General features: G+C 43.9%; 1 protein-coding gene across 3 annotated transcripts in view; it reads right to left on the reverse strand.

Annotated features, from left to right (window-relative positions):
• The window catches only part of TMEM255B (transmembrane protein 255B), a 72,031-nt gene that overhangs the window by 6,451 nt on the left and 48,721 nt on the right, over positions 1-16,859 (reverse strand). For all 3 annotated transcript variants that reach the window (XM_080577086.1, XM_080577085.1, XM_080577087.1), the window contains 3 exons: positions 12,175-12,255; positions 8,293-8,378; positions 5,090-5,249 (listed from right to left, as the gene is read on the reverse strand). In XM_080577086.1, coding sequence (XP_080433212.1) covers positions 5,090-5,249; positions 8,293-8,378; positions 12,175-12,255 — 327 coding nt within the window. The remainder of the gene's footprint in view (positions 1-5,089; positions 5,250-8,292; positions 8,379-12,174; positions 12,256-16,859) is intronic.

The raw sequence follows: 16,859 nt of genomic DNA on the forward strand, positions 1-16,859 counted from the left end.
CATCTCTACTGCACAAAATCAGGATTCTCATCTGTATCAGAGTTGAATTGACTCCTTGATCATATTCCGTGGCTCTACTGGCACGTCCCTTAACCACAATGTGAGATAAAATTTGCAGGAGGAAGTAATAGCTCATTTTAAACCAACCAATAAAATTAGGAAAAAACAACAACAAAACAACAACAGCAAAAAAGCACAAACAAAATAGAAGGTTGAATGTGACACGGGACTTGTGTTCCTAAAACCCCGTGCTACATAACCATTTGCAAAGGACAACAGAGCTCTGTGAACAATTTTCATGACCCTCTGCTCTGCAAATTAAGGCCAGCTCAGTGGTTTCTCTCCACTCTGTTGGTTTTTATTAGCAGATTCCTTCACATGAGAGCATGGAATTTTCTTTTTATTGAAATAATAAAAGATGGTGGTTGCAAGGCACATACTGAAAGCAGCTGCCAGGGGTTTTTTGGCATTTCCTTTCGGACTTATCTGTGAGAGACATGAACCATTGCAACCTTCAGAGATAGCATACATGTTGTGATTCAGGCAAGGGTGCATTAATTGTGTTTTTACATGGAAAATGTCATCTAGGTCACTGATGTAGCACATGAGGTTAAAGCAGAAGCCCTAGTTCATGTGAGAAGGCAAGTCTCTCATTTCAAGGTACTCTCCTCAAAACACTTCTTTTCTACCTGCCCTGAAGGGTGAATATGGTGAGAAGACAGAAGCTGCCTTTCAGACAGCAGTAGCAAGAAGCAGCTCATGAGATTGCCTCAGATCCAAAAGCTTCAGGCCAGCAACATGTCTCACCCTGGCTGGGGCAGGACCAGCAACCAGAACGTGTCCTTCCTTGGAGGAGGGAGGCTCTGGAGCAGCCATATCCCTCTGGCTACGGACATAAGGCAAGAAACACTCGTTTTGCACAACATGAAATACAGATTTCTGGTCTGAATCTGCTACCAACTTTCTGCTCTGGGACCTCTAAGGTGTCTCTGTCCTTCCGGGAGTGCCTCTAAATCCTTTCACGTTCTCTCCACCAATAGCAGGAACATTCTCCCATTGCTAAGGACAAATATCACAACAGTCCTAGAAGACAGATTTGGGGAGTCAACCACTCCAAACCCACTCATCAAGCATCTTATTATCAGACTATCTGGTCTCAGCCTGAAGCCAGTAATGACTTGCAGATATTCATACAATCACAGAACCATTAGGGTTGGAAGAGCCCTCCAAGATCATCTGGTCCAGCCATCCCCCTACCACCAATGTCACCCACTAACCCATGTCCCTAAGCACCACTTCCAACCTTTCCTTGAACACCCCCAGGGACGGTGACTCCACCACCTCCCTGGGCAACCCGTCCCAGTGCCTGACTGCTCTTTCTGGGAAGAAATGTCTCCTCATTTCCAACCTGAACCTCCCCTGGTGCAACTTGAGGCCCTTCCCTCTAGTCCTATATCAGGTGTTCTAGTAGTGGTACTACATTTAATTAGTCATCTAAAACACAAGGGTAGGTGGAGATGTTTTAAACCAAAACATGCACCCAAGTCAAAGAGATAAGAAGCTGTTAACTGACTTGGGAGCGCTGTCAGTGTAAGCATCTCCAGCCGGGGAGCAGCTCCACACAACGAATTTAACAGCAGATTGCAACTTCAGTTGCAGGAGTGCTAAGATATGAACATGTGGAAAGCAGCTCAGTGATTAGAGGTTTATTTCAGCTTCCTTTTTTCTGAGCAGGGTGAGGGAAGAGATAGGAATGATATTTCATCTGTCCAGATTCCCATGAGGACTCTGAGGAGGAAACTAATTAAATAAATAATAATAATAAAAAAAAGCCAGCACACTCCCCCAGGAGCAGAGGTTGTTCTGATTACTGCAACCCTAAACTCAGGGCAGGCAGATTCCTTGGCAAGGTGTGTCAGGAAAACATCTCCAAGTCATCAGCTGAATACCAGGGCATGGAAGAGAGGTTTTAGATTAACTCTTTGTACTAGCAAGTGAATTTTTTCATGCATTTCTTTACCTCTCACGTAAGAAAAGATCAGGGCATTTTACCGTTTTGGACACTTTTATTTCCATTACATCTTAACCTGCTTTTTGTTAAAGGTGGCTTTAAGATAATTGCCCAGCCAGCATCCTATATCCAGGCTCACAGCAGATCTGAAAAGGAAGGTACCGCCACAAAGGCTGCAGCTCCCCCAGCAGATCACAGGGGACAGCCCCACAGGTGACCCAGGGGCCACCAAGAGCTGATACCCTGGGGTCAGGGAAGGATGAAGGGTTTCCCAGTAAGCCAGCACAACTCTCTGGCACACAGCAAAACCACGGCAAGCATGCCAAGGTCTGCACTGAATTTGTCACAAGAAAGAAACACGCAACAACCAAAACAACACTTTTTTTTTTTCTTTTTTTTTTTTCTGTCCAGGAAACGTGATGGATTTAGAAACAACTGCACTGTTTTGCAAACTCTCTTCTTTGCAGCATGTTTCGGCTGCCAGCATTCCCAGAGATAAACATGCTGTTTTTTTGTTTGACTAGTCAGCCAGCCTTGTGTTTTCTGGAAGTCAACCTCAGAGCAATGCCCTGAGGCATTTCAGTGGGCTTTAAAGCTCCCCCTGGAAAATGCCAGCGAGCATATCTGTGGGAAGGTGACATCCTGAAAGAAAGTGAATTGTTCTCCCACACATTTCAAAGCTTTTTCTTATTTCAGTCCCATGCCCCCTTCTCTCTCCCTTCTGTTTGATGTTTTCTTGCCCTCCCCTTCTCTCCCCCACACTTTTCCCAAGAATTACTCCGTTAATAATGAAAGCAAGCAGCAGATCAACAAAACAATTATGGTACATACCTCAAAAGGACCCTGAAAAAGCAAAGGAGCAAGACATGGTCATTTCATTTTGGATTGCTTTTAGTAACACTCTCACAAACATAGCATGGTTCCTGTGCTAAGCTAATTGACACAAATTCATCCTTCCCCTTAGGCTAGTGAGTTTTTTTTCTTTTTTCTTTTTTCTTTTTCTTTTTCTTTTTTTCCTTTTTTTTCCCAATCCTGCTGCAGAGGTCTTATTAAACAGCTTATTCAGATCAGGTTTTAGGTTGGAGCCTCAGCAGACTCAGGCCAGCCAAGTCCAGGGGGAAGCTGCTGCAAATTGCTTGCATGGCTTTCTGCCACCTGGTTGGAAGACCCAGGGCTTGCCCTGGGACTCTGCTTCCCAGCATAGGGAATGCACCAGGTCACAGAGACTCCACCAGGTCACAGAGACTCCAGTTCTCCCAGGAAGATCTCCTCGGCTTGGCGTCCTTTGGGGGCAGTGCAGTGATATCCTCACAGCACTGAGATCTGCTTGGGTTTGAGCTCACCCTGCTACAAAGCTTCAGTCCGAATCCTGTTTAAGCCTGGACTGACGTGAGCCATTACATGGGTGCAGCCTGGCTCTCCACAGCCTTCCACACCTCAGGGAAGCACTAGCAGCTCGGGCTCAAAAGCTCTTGGCTTCTTCCCAAAAGAAGAAGCACTGAAAAGCTTCTTTTTACTTGGCTGTGCAAGGCCCCAGAGGCTGGAGATGGTAATCCCAGGGCAGGACGCAGCTCTAAAACAAACCTTTACTTTCATCTTTTCATACCTAATTAAAGCTTGGCTCCTAGGGGCCCAAAAATTTTGTGTTCAGGGATGCAGACTGACATCTTAGTCACCATACAGCTGAAGAACAAGAAAGAAAGGAAGAAGAGGAAAGAACTTAGCAGCACTGGAAGGCTGCACTGCTCTATCAAGACTCATTTTAGATAGCACCTGCCTTCCCCTCCTCTTGTGGCTGCTCTGCCCTTCATTTCCCACCAGGGCTGCTTCTGTTTCCTTTCTGCCACTCCTCCTCTCCCAGGGAGGTGATGAATTAAGCTGGGAAAGCTGCTTCCCCTCTCAAGCAGCCACAGCTCTTCATGCCTAGCTGGCTGCAGTTTGCTCTCAGCTCCTTGCAAGAGCCCCCTCGCACAAAGCACGGGTCAGCTGCGCATCGCTTACGTGCAAAGGCTCAGGAGGCTTGTTTGCCTTAGGCTAGAGAAAGGAGCAGTCCCAGCAAATGTTTGCAACTCAATAAAGGTGAATTTCAAGGAAAGGCCGTGGAGACTGCTCTGTGTGGAGGAGAAGGAGCACCACAGAGCTGCTGGGTGGTTGGAGCAAGCCCTGGATGCCCTCCAGTCTGACCGAGTCCTTGGCTCACTGGCTGCCAGCTCGGAGCAGTCCCTCTCCTCCAGTCTGTCCCCCTGGTGCACATCACCCTCAGTTCTCCTGCTTCGTCTTCCCTGCTCCATCCCTATCTTCTTTCCTTTGACCTTTCTTTCTATTTAATTCTCTCCCCTCTCAACAGTCACCTGAAATACCATGGAATTAAGAAGACATTCGTGGCTACTACGCCTCCCTTCTGCTCCTGCATTTCAGCCCCATCCCCACACCTCTGTCTGTTTAGTTTGGAAGCTCTTTGGAGGAATAAATACCATCTTCTCTTCTGAGTGCTAGTAAATTGGGAGCCTCTTGGCGGCTCTACCCCTCCTGGCACAGCCTCTTCTGAGTGCAGCAGCTTATGTCTGTGTGGCACAGGGAGCAGTTAGAGAGTGGCGCTCCTTAGTGCAACAACAGAGGATTAATGTGACCCGAATACAACTGTTTAAATAAAAACTTGACAGCTCCTTCAGAGTTAATCCCCGTTCTTGGAAAAAGAGCTGCACAAATAGTCACACCTGGGAACTGCGCTTTACGCTACCTACCAACTAGCATGCTTTAAGCCTGTGCTGGCCCCCAGGTCCAGTGCTGAATTAGAAGAAAAAAAAAAAAGATGTCAGCAAGTGAAGCGCCAGCATCTGTTCATGCAGACGCCTGTTTTTTTCCCCTCCACTCATGTATTGACCAGACCTGACCTACTTAGCTGTGAGCAGCTGGCAACTGCTTAGCCTAAATATGTGACTCCAGGCTCCCAGACCACACAGGAAACATGTTTAAAGTGCCTCCTTTGTACACTCATGCTTCCTTGTTTTCTAACTCGCTTGATAACGTCAGCAAGCACAGAAGTCACTACAGGAGGCAGAAGACCGCGAGCCTTACCATGTCTTTAAAGGCCCCGAGAATGGCTGCCGTGATGATCCCCAGGAACAACCCGATGATGTTCAGGACCGTGGAGGACCACAGCAGCCTGTACAGGTGAACCACGTCCTGGCAGCTGCTCACACCGAGAAATTCGTAGTAGCTGGAGGACTGCTCTGAGCTGAAAGGGAACGCAGATGGGGTCACGACGGTGCGTTGCATGAAATAAAGAGCACCAGAGGGTCTGAGTCCCTCCTGCTTAGTTTTCTCTTTGGCAAAGTACTTAATCCATACTCCCTCCTTTGGGTGTGAACACTGCTCAGATGAACTGGAGAAAGCTCTGCTCAGCTAACATTAAACATGCAGACCTACTAATACCAACCCTAGTTTAGCTGGGACTCCTTTTTTGCAAAGGGTCTCTGAACACAGAGATAGTCCTGGTATATGGGTGCTGCCCTGGCCATTTAGCTACCAGCTAAAACGTTTAACGTGGCTTTCTTTCCCACTTTACCTGGAAATCTGCTGGCATCTCCAACAGTGGGAAAGACAAGTTGCTTAAGCATTAATTCAACCACAGGAAGGGAGGTTTTGCCAGCTGGCTACATTTGGTTATGGTGTCTGCAGTTCCAAATTAACAGATGCAACATAGTACAGGGTAAAGATGTGCCTTTAAACTATGGATTGTACTATCCAGAAAATTTTATTTCTTTATATTTCTACACTGCAGTGGTTACTGTAAATCAGGCATGTCGTGAAGTCAATCCTCATTCCCTCTCTGAAAGTGAGAAATATTCTACTGCAAAATTTGAAAACAATTTTCTGCAGTTCTTCCCAGTACCTGTCTTAATGCTGGCCCACTAATGAGCTCCTAGAGCAGCTGGAAAAGAGTTGGAAAGATTTTTTAAATGCCAAGTCTGGTTTTGCACTGTTAGGAAAGTGCCATCAGATTATGGTGGAAAGCAGAAGCGAGCAGTTTGTGAAATATTTTTCTGTTCCCCCTCCCCAGCACGTGGGGCAGGTGTGGGGACTGTGGTTAGGGAAAGCTCTGCAGAGGAAGGTAGCAGCATGGAGAAACCCACAACACTTCTGGGTAGGTCCAAGCCAAGCACAGTAATTTCTGGAAATGTCAAATCATTTGTTGTGGGGCATGATTCTGGCACTGTGGATTTGCTATGGTCAAGTTCACTTGGGCCCTACTATACGAGCCCAGACGTCACTTAACTAAATAAAGCCTCAGCTCCAGCTGCCATCAGGCTGAGGGTGCCTGACTTGCAATCCTGCCTCTGTACTGGTCTTTTGCGTGGCTGACACCAAGCCACTTACTGTGACCGTGACATCCTGCAGCTTCACTTTGTCCATCCTATGTGCTGAGTCTGTAAAGCAGTGAGACTGCTTCTCTACTCTTCCCATAAGGTCTTGCTGTCCACTGAGGATCGCTTACACTGGCAGAACACATGTTTAATTATATCATTAAACACTGTCACAGCAATGATGAGTCTCTGATGTTTCCAACAAACCCAATGTATTAGAAAATTGGCGCTGAGGAGATGGAGGAGGAGTGTTGACGTCGAACATCGAATCGTTCTGGTTGGAAAAGACCTCTAAGATCATCTACTGCAACCTTTAACCCAGGACTAAAGTCCACCACTAAACCATGCTACTAAGTTCTATATGTGCACGTTTCTTGAAGACCTCCAGGGGTGGTGACTCAACCACTTCCCTAGGCAGCCTGTTTCAATGCTGTACAACTCTTTCAGTAAAGAAATTTCTCCCAATATCCAACCTAAACCTCCCCTGGTGAAACTTGAGGCCATTTCCCCCCATCTTGTCACTTGGTGCTTGGGAGAAGAGCCCAATCCCCACCTTGCTGGGGATTCCTCTTCTCTCCTTGTTGCTACATTACGCTTCAAGCAAAAGAGTTTCAGTCAATTTATTTGGTAATTCTGAATGCTTTCACCCCTTTAAGACTCCTGTTCTTTTCTGTGTTGGGTTGGGCTGTTTTAATCCATTCCATAGAGCTGCACTCACCTCGTGTCTGTGTGCCTGGGCAATATGTACAGAAGACTTCCCTCTAGTCCCAAATTTAAATTTACTTCTCTAATTTAGTTAGGATCTGGGCAAAAACTACTCTTTCAAGCGGAAACCCTGTGTTTTACCTCATAGTGCCAGCCTCATTCTCATGCACCAAAAACGTTCATGTCTCATAGCATGCTAGCCAAAGTTTACAGAGGACTGAGGTTATTCAGAACTGGTGGCATGTGAAAAGGAGGAAGAAAAAAAAAACACATCAGGAGACATAGGAAGGAAGAAAGATGGGAAATACACAGAGGAAAAGGAAGAAGAGGGACTGTGGGTCAACTAGAGGTTTACAAAGGTTTCATGAGAGTGCATGATAGATGATACTGAGCTGTACAGAGTGAGTCAGGCGGAAGCTCAACCCTGGGAAATTCTCTCCAGCTTCTTCTTTATGGCAAGAGACGATGCTGTTTGCAGTTGAAATCTCTGTGTGCCAGGTGGCCAGTCAGCTGTGTGAGTTCATTTCATCCATCTTCCACATTACAAACCTGTGGGCTTGGCTGTGATGTAGTTTTCCTAACCACCCTTGTACTCCTGATAAATCACCGCATGGCAACCCTGTGCTACCTTCTGCTGATCTCTGTAAGCATACCCAGACATTTCCTCACTTCTTATCTTCTGGCTTCTCATGCTTTAGTAATGATGAAGTCAAACGGACAGCTTCAGGAAACACAGGACCGTCTGTGTCTATACTGGCAACTTAGTAAAAACCCATGCATATAGAGGCTGTTGCTAACAAAAGAGCTCTGTGTTTGTCTGCTACATGATCTCTCTGTATGGACACTATGTTCCCATTTATTTTGTCTTTGGCAAAGTTTGGTAGAAAAAAAATGATTAATTAAATCTAATGAGAAAACTGCATTGCAAGATCGCCAGTAAATCTTGACAGGGCAATGCCTGAGTGGTTGACTTTGATAGCACACCAAAAAGCTTATCAATATATTTTAAGATACTGAAATAATGACAGCACTAACACATAGCCCCTGAGCTCTTCTCCACTGGCTTCAGTGACAGAGGAGCTGGATTGCTCAGCATACAAGTCAACATGCTGCTTCTCCAGGCCGAAGGGCAAAACTCCCCGTCTCTCAGGAGGAAGGACTACCAACCAAGGACTTCTCACAGGCCGCTGACTGCACACAGGTACTTACTTCTCACAGTTGTAGAGGTCACAGCAATAGCACGTGTTACTCTTTACTTTCAGCTCACACTTGTTGTTTAAGGTATAACACGTCACCTGCCAAAAAGAAGAAATTGACTTTTAATCTCAGTGTGTCAGGGCAGCATACTGACCCCAAGAAGCAGCTACAGCAGCGTCAGGTTTTACGTGCTGATGTGTTGGCTGGATGGTGTGCCAGGACTGCTGGAGTTTTCAGCAGCTTTGCTGCACTGCTCCATGCTATTTTGAAGACCCAGAGTCCACAGCAGATCCCTACAGCTGTGACACAGGGACCACAGGTCTTGAGGGATACACTACAGCAAGCCACTGCAGTGGATAAAAATACCACTCCATTATAGTGGGGAAATGGGCAAAAACGCCAATTTCTCTGAACAGCTTCTGGTAAATGGGAGCTCTTTCTTTTCAGTAACATCCTCCTGAAAAAGGAAGTAATTAAGAATAACAACAGCACCAATCCCCAAACCCACAAACAAAACCACTCAGAAAAGATCCAAGCACTCCAGCAAATAATTACCATTTACAGAGGCTCTTGGATATAAAACTTAGAAGATTTATTTGTGTGAGCAGGAATTACAGGCTCTAGATAAGTGTTGGAACAATAAAGGTAGACGCACGTAAGCCACTCTCCACGCAGACGAGAAATCATTTTAATGACTCCTTAGATGTAGTAAGGATATAGCACTTCTGTGTGGCACTGTAGACCAACTGAAATACTTTATACACAAGGTTGGTGGTTTTTTTGTTTGTTTGGTTGGTGTTTTTTTTTTTTCCTGAGATTTTTAGTTTACTGAGTTTGAAATCCTGGAGAACTGTCACATTTTAAAAGCTAGCAGGACAGAAAATACATTCTTGCTATAGTTTTTATTTTGATAGAAATGATGTGCTGTAACAACTGAGAGGTACTTCGTTTGCAAAATGCATATAAAGCACATCATTGAACAGAAATGAAAGAGTAGAAGTAGCTGCTCAAGAATACATGCCTGCTTTTGAAAATCATCTGTCAGCCATTCTCACTCCTGCTCTGCCATGAATGCATTCCTCTGTGAGACAGTATCCAAAGACGTTACACCACGTTTCTCAGCTCCCAACTTTTGGATCTGTGCATCCTTTTTAGTGTGAAAACAGCCACTGTCATCTGTCTATACTTCTCACGTGTTTGTTCCCAGCAGAAAGAAAAGTCTTACACACAGCACCTGAGAAATTTCATCTTGCTGCTGGTCTCAGACTTGCTACAGTTGTTGTCCTTAGCATGATTTGTTTGAGCAGTGGAAACTAGAGGGTGATAAAGCTAAAAAGAAGTTAAAATGATGATGCCTGAGGATTGCTTTGCTGCCCAGGACAAGGCTATACATATGGTTAGTTAGTCTCTAATGCAAATCAGCTGTTCTAACCCAAAGTGGAAGTTAGGTTATGAAAGGACAGTTCCAATCTGAGTTGCAATCCAGAAATGGAGTTCACAGCCTGATACATGTCTCACTTGTCACAAGAGTATCTCAACCTGAGACATGACCTAATTTCATTAACCTCCTCCTCTTGTGTTTGAACGTACTGGAATTTCACACAAGGGCTTTGCTGACCTGAAGGCATGATCAGCTGTAGCCTTCCTCAGCCCGAGCTGCAATTTACTGCAGGAGAAGAGGGCACCAATGTCAACGACTATGTCAGATTAATCAGCTCCAGCTCAGAAGTGACTGAAATATCACACGTGGCTATTTCTTAAAGAATTTTGAAAACTGACCCTGGAGCGGACCATGCCAATGTACTTGCTGCCAAAGATATTTTGTTGTGATGCTCTAGTCCCTTTGCACTGAGTGGAACATAAGACCTTGGTTTTGACCCTCTGTATGTGGTCAAAATGGCCTAGGACCCACACAGACAAAAGTACCCTTTTCCATTATACATGGATGATAGGGATCTGAGTACTTTGTTAGATGTAGTGGGTTGCTAAGAAGGCGGTTCTTTCTGATGCACTGCTTTGGGGATCGCTTCTGATAAGAGATAAAAGCAGTTTTCCCCTCTCCAAGCATCATAAGGCCAGTTTGCCCCTTCTGGCTGCAGAAGGCTAGAAGGACCAAAGAGGGAGATTGGCAAGATTTTAGATGTGTTTTTAGCTGCTTCTAGGCTGCAAGACATACTGAATTTTTGGCCAAGGGAGTTACTGTAGTTGTCTATTTTTATCACTGCATTTTTAAAACATGCAAAGAGCAAGACACTCCTTTTTAGGAGATCAGTGGATAAACCAAAATAAACAAATTGCTGTGTGGTGTGAGCAAGGGTGGTGGAAACAGGCCATTTGTGGGTATCCTGCATGTCAAGACCTATTTTTTTCATTTCAGTGACCACACATTTAGCTTTTTCAGGTTCTGGCTGTTTGTGCCTTGTCTATCCCCTCAGCACAATTGAAGAGATGTTCTCACCTCATAGTAATTGCAATAAAATCAAACTGTTTCTGTTATGAGCAAAGAAAAGAACTGAAAACAACAGACTCCGTGAGCGATGGTGATCAAAAGGAAACTCACACTCAGTAAACAACCTGCCTTCCTGCTTAGGTGCTCTCCTGGACTGCAGAGCACGTCCCCTGCTCACCAGCTGGCTAACTTCAGGAAAGCCAAAGCCAAGTTCAAATGCCACGGATCATTAACTCTGAATTAGCACATGCTGACTCTAGATCAGCGGACAAGCAGACAGGAATGTTATTACAAACTAATAGCACCTTAAAAAAGATAGGTTTGTAGGGGACTTTTTGCCCAGAATAGAGACGGGAGTTCAGGGCAGCCCATCTTGAGACATTGCCTGTATCTGCAGAGCCGGGGAAAGCTGTCTGGCCAGAAGCCCAAGGCTGGGGTCACCTGCAGGGAGATGTGCTCAGTGTGACCCCAGCTATGCACTTTAATTAGAAGAATCAGCATCATTCCTTGGGCCATGACTCTGTCTGAGTGCACATGAACAATATAGATGAGGATAGAGTAAAACTTACAGGAAAGCTTGTTGTCACTGACCCTGGCTTGGTTTGGGCAGGTCTTTAAGCAAGGAGGTCACTGAAACATTTTTGTCATGCATTTTCTGGAACCAACAACAGGGTGCCCTAGCAGCAAGATTTAAGCAGTATTAGCTGCTTAGCCTGGCGATAGACTTTGCTAACCTGTCTAGAATTATTAACAGCAACATTCCCCACACACTTTTTCACAGCAACGGGAGGAATGGTGATGAAGGACATCTGGCTTCTTGTGAGTTATACGAGTGTTTGTTTTCCATCCCACTCTGCCTGATTTCCTTTTCACTCCCACCAATTTACCATAATAGCAAAGTGAAAAATAGGAGAAGAAACTAAATCTGGACTTCTCAGGAGGCTAGCCATTTGGGTATGGGCACTTTTCCTACCATGTTAATGTCCTTGCGATAATAAAAAGCTGCATGCAAACCACTGACATTCTTGGCCTGTGCTGGATAAATACAGAGAATATTTGAAGTCTTCTGGGCAATGCAAATGGACTCTTTCAGATATTTCCTATACCACTTGAAGTCAACAAAATGCTCCTTAGAGAAAGATGCCAATGTGATAAATACATTCCAGACAGCTATTAAACAGTATGGATGGACTAGGAATTGTTCCCGTCCCAGAGTAGTGTGCTGGATACAAACACTGATGATGACTCAAAACCTCACTGGTTGTAATGATTTGCAATCATCGGGGGCTTGGACAGACGGGGAATCACTTGTGGGAGAAAAAAACAGTTGGGTTTCCATCAACCCATGACCTACATGCACAGAGACACTCTCAGATAGCTGCCTCCCTCCTCACCAGCCCCTCAATATACTACAGAAATGAACGTGTGCTGAGGTGACTGCTTACCTCTGTCTGGTAGGCATCATACAGGAATCCTACTCCGCTTGAATAAAACTGGCACCTTCTGTTATACAAAGGTCTGGGTTCCTGTAAAGACAAAAACAGCCAGAAAAGTATTCGGTCTGGAGGAAGTTTGAAGGCATCACGTCTCATGTCCCCATGCCAGATGTTTACAGCTCTGCAGAGCTGGAGCCAAAGCGGACAGTCGGGTAAGCAGCTCGCACACTCCAGCGCTGGCTTCTTTCCAGAACAGATCTCCTCAGGGTTACATTTTCCTTCCTCATTCTGCCACTAAGCTATGCAATAATCATTTAATTTTCTCCGTCCCAGTCACCCTTTTTGAGAGGACATCACCCCCCTAATTAAATACTTCCTTCCCCAATGTCAAATAGCATTGCTCTGTGAGAACGGCCCAGTCAATCTTTTTCCTGGTACAGTTTCTTACCCAGCACAAAGAATTACTTTGATGGGACCTTCTTTTAAAGGATTTTAACAACATCCACAGTGACAACAAAATACCTAATACTTTAAGCATTCTGCTTACTACATACACTTCAAAACAAAGAATAGTGAAGAAATGAAGGCATTCAGGGAAGTAATTTGCAATAAATTTGCTTTTGCCTACTTTTCCATTTATGATTATTGCAAAAGATGCATTCATTGCTCACAACTTATATCTTGGGTTGGGACAGTTTCCAAAAACTGACACAATGAAATAGCCTTGGCTAGATGGAAGATGTGTGTTCCTGAACTTGGGGAATGGCCACATGAAGGCTAGAGGGTGCACGCCTCAGCCAATTTCAGGACCACACATTTGCCTAGGGAACATTTGATGGTTGAAGAGTTCTCTGTGATCAGCTCTATCTCCCAAAGCAAAGTGTGGGAGTAACTTATGTTGTTGAAGAAGTCTTTTTCAAGTTTTTGTCACTTATACAGTCCTCAGTCATGATCTATGCCTTCAAAGCACTCAAATGCCACTGCCAGTAGTCAGTGCCAAGAGAGAAGATGGAAATCCACTATCTGCTGTTTCCTCTTTCTACACTGATTTTCATGCAAAGGAATACTTCAGTTTTTAGCAGAAATCTGTGTCGATTAACTTTCACTGCATCAGCATGGGCTTTAAAACTTTTTGACCCACCCAGGACTAACCCAGGAACTGCAGAAAGAGCTGCACTACTTAAGATCACTTCTCAGTATTCAATGTTTGTTAGATAATGAAGTGTGAACTGCACAAATCTGCTGACCCAAAATACATAATCAGTAAAAAACCAGAGCTAGGCAGGAATGCAGGCAGTTCAATGAATAAAGGTCATCCATCAACTTGTTTGCCTTTCTGATTACTCTGGCAAACCTAAGAAAGTTTGGACACCAACTATGAAGGGTTAGGGAAAGGTTAGCTTCCTGCATCCAAAATATTTATTCGTATCACAAAAGTGTAAGAAAAAAATGCATTAGTAACTCTTTTTTTTCTCTAGAGAAAAAGTAAGTATCACACAAACAGCATGTCATGTCTTGAACTAGGACAGCATTTTTCTACAGGCCTGGGAAAGCATTAGGCTTTAGCCATGACTTCTAGGGACAGATCTGGTTGGGAGGTCTAAGAAGATGCAGTTTCTCAGTCAGCACAGCAAGCATGGGATCAGCCAAAGGCTGTGCTGTCCTTTTTTTTTTTTTTTTTCATAGAGTATCATCCATCCTCCAGCACTGATTCACCTATTGCATGGGGATGAAACAGGGATGAAATGAGAGAAGAGTGAGCAGTAGAAATGTCTTTTTCTACTGTAAGAAGCAAATTCATGAAAAACTGCTGTCCGTCATATTCACAACAACAACAAGCTTCAGTTTTATCCTGGAAAATCCTAGAAGGGGGAAATGGTCAAGGGCATGGGGGCCCAGGTGGTCCTGCTGATGAGGAGAATGGCTTGAGGAGAACTGGATGGATCTAGTGGGTCAACAACTGCTTGTGCATCTGGAGTTGGCACCAGGAATTTCACTTTTATGGCCATGGAACCATCTTCAACAACCAAGGGTTGCGTGGAAGAATCAGGATCTACGTGACCGACCAGGGCAACAACATTTTTACCTGCAGTCTAGTCAGCTGGTGAGGAGAGCTTTAAACTGAGAACAAAAGGGGCGGGAGATGAGAACCAGCAGTCGAGGAAGCAGCTTTCACACAGCTTTCCCACACCTTACACTTCCTTCCTCTTAAAAAAGAAATTGGTCCTTTTATTGGTTTGGTCTTTGAGGGAGAAGGCAAACGCAGTTTTTATCTGGGTGTGCTTGTGGCTGGAAGCAGCACTGTCTCCAGGAGAGAGAGGTGATTGATTAAGTCATACCAGGCATTATTGCCTCATAGTGCTGTGCAGCAAAGGGATCAGAGCTGTGACTTGGCGGTAACCACTGTGAATGCAGTTAGTACATCTGTATGCAGACATAGCAGACGTGTACATTCCTTCATCCACCTGATTGTGAAAAGCAAGCCTGCTGTGCTGCTGTAGCCAGCTTTCTACATCCATCCTGTTCTTCTAAATGCATCCATATGTGAAGTCAGCCTGGTGATCCCAAATCAAAATAAATGAATGAAGAGTGTGTAAAAATAACAAAGGTTAAATAACATTGACTTTATTCAGACACCCGCAGAACTCAACACCTAAAGCATGTAGCTTTTAAACACAGGCACACTGGGAATACTGAAAGGCTGACTTGTTAAAAGCTTCAATTTGATTTCCATGTCTCAGATGTGCTTCAGTTTGTCTGACTACTAAAGCACTTACATGAATAAGACACCACACAGACATTAAAGTGTTTAAAAATTATCCAACAGCATGTCATGCTGCATTAGCACCCAGTGGATTTTATTGGCCTCTTTAAAAACAGAGCCAAATGAGACATGTTTCAAAGCTATGAAAGTACTCTTGATGGGACTGCTCATATGGGATGCTCATAAAATACTTTGTACTTTTATATTGCTCACTACAGGCGGTGTACGAAAATAGGATAGCCACCAGTACTTGATTCTACTGCTCAGAGCAACACTGGTAGAGGCAGAACTACTTTTCTATGCTATGCATATATATAAAGTGCATATATAGATATATCTGCTTTTCACAGTGGCTTTAAAGTATACAGCAACAATATTTTCTAATATCCCCACTTATTATTATATATAAATAAATAAATGTAAATTAAACAACATATTCTAAACTTAAACTGATGGCAGTTTGACCATACCTCCCTGTTATATATAGATATACACACTCATACATAAAGTAAAGATGGCATTAGCATATAAAAAGACCTGAATATGCAGACACAGAGCAGAAAAGATGACTACCACTCGTATAAACATCAACGAACAAACACAAGCTTGCAGCTACATTTCTGTACAGATTTCTTCCTCTTTGGCCAGCCTACTGGTGATTGGCTTCTATGTACTCCAGCAGAGTTTTAACTAGCAGATCTTTCCAGCCTGCCCATTTCCAGTTAAAAAGAGTTACTCAAAGAAGCAGAGAAGGGGAATGTGTTATTAATTATGCATTAATAAATTAATATTAGTGGGAAGTATTGCACAGCTCTATCTCAAAACAGTGTTTAAGGAAGTTCCTGGTAAAATATGGTCATGTAATAGACTGTGCTGGGAAATAATTTTGAACTTGTGGCACTCTGTGAAAGCTTGATGCACTGAAATAAAAAGAAGGCTTGCTGCTGAAATCAGCAGAAACAGGATTTGGCTTCAGTGCTGTATTAAAATCAGGCTACTGAAGAACACCCACACGCTTCTGGAATTTGACTGTCATGGCTCCTACGAGGCCTACAGCTGCTATTTTCAGAGTTATCAAAAGAAATCTGGACACCCAGTAATTCCCTTTAATTACAGGCAAATCAGAATTGCTCAGTCTTGAACCCTATGGAGGAAACTGTAGCTCTCCCTGATATTTTTGCATGTTTTTTATTTCCATTCTTGCTTGCATGTACAGTAGAACCTGGGAGTGATAAACAGACAGATAAGAAGGAAGGCTTTAGGCCAAGAAAGAGAAGATTAGGTCCAAATATAGAGGGGTTTGTTTGTGTTGGTTGCCTTCTTTTAAGAGCATACAATAAAAAAAAAAATTCTGATGGTGGGAGCATTGCAATACATTATTTGTGTAAGGAAAGTACTCTATGAACAGCATCTTTGGTGGACCGGATACAATGTCTTTTGGGGAGAGGTTGTGTGGCTTTTAACTGAGGTATGGAAAGTAGATTTTTCTATTCCAGTTTTTGTTTCCTTGGAGAACACACATATTTTGGATAACGTAAGGAAAATTCCACCTCCCTTATGCTTAAAACCACTTTCTGAAAAGGGAGATATAGCACAAATTGGATCGACTGAAATTTATGCCATACTTTACATACACAAAATATAATCTTGCTAAGAATTCGCTGAAATAATGACATAGTGAGGACTGTTTTTTTCCAATTACAGTATTTATTTAGTCTTAGCTTCCATGGCTACATTGATAGAAGTGTAGATTAATCATTGCCAGGGGCTGTTCCCAGGCCTGAAACTTGATCATGTAGCCCAGAAACTTGCTAGAATTGGGCCTGTGATAGCTTTGGCCTAGGCAAGCTATCACTCTTCCAAAACAATTTTCTGGGCCTGGTTTGGTGGGCCAAGAACCATTCCCAATGAGCAATTTGGACATTGCCAT

Source organism: Anser brachyrhynchus, assembly GCF_964034855.1.
Source record: "Anser brachyrhynchus genome assembly, chromosome: 1".
NCBI classification, from domain to species: Eukaryota; Metazoa; Chordata; class Aves; order Anseriformes; family Anatidae; genus Anser; species Anser brachyrhynchus.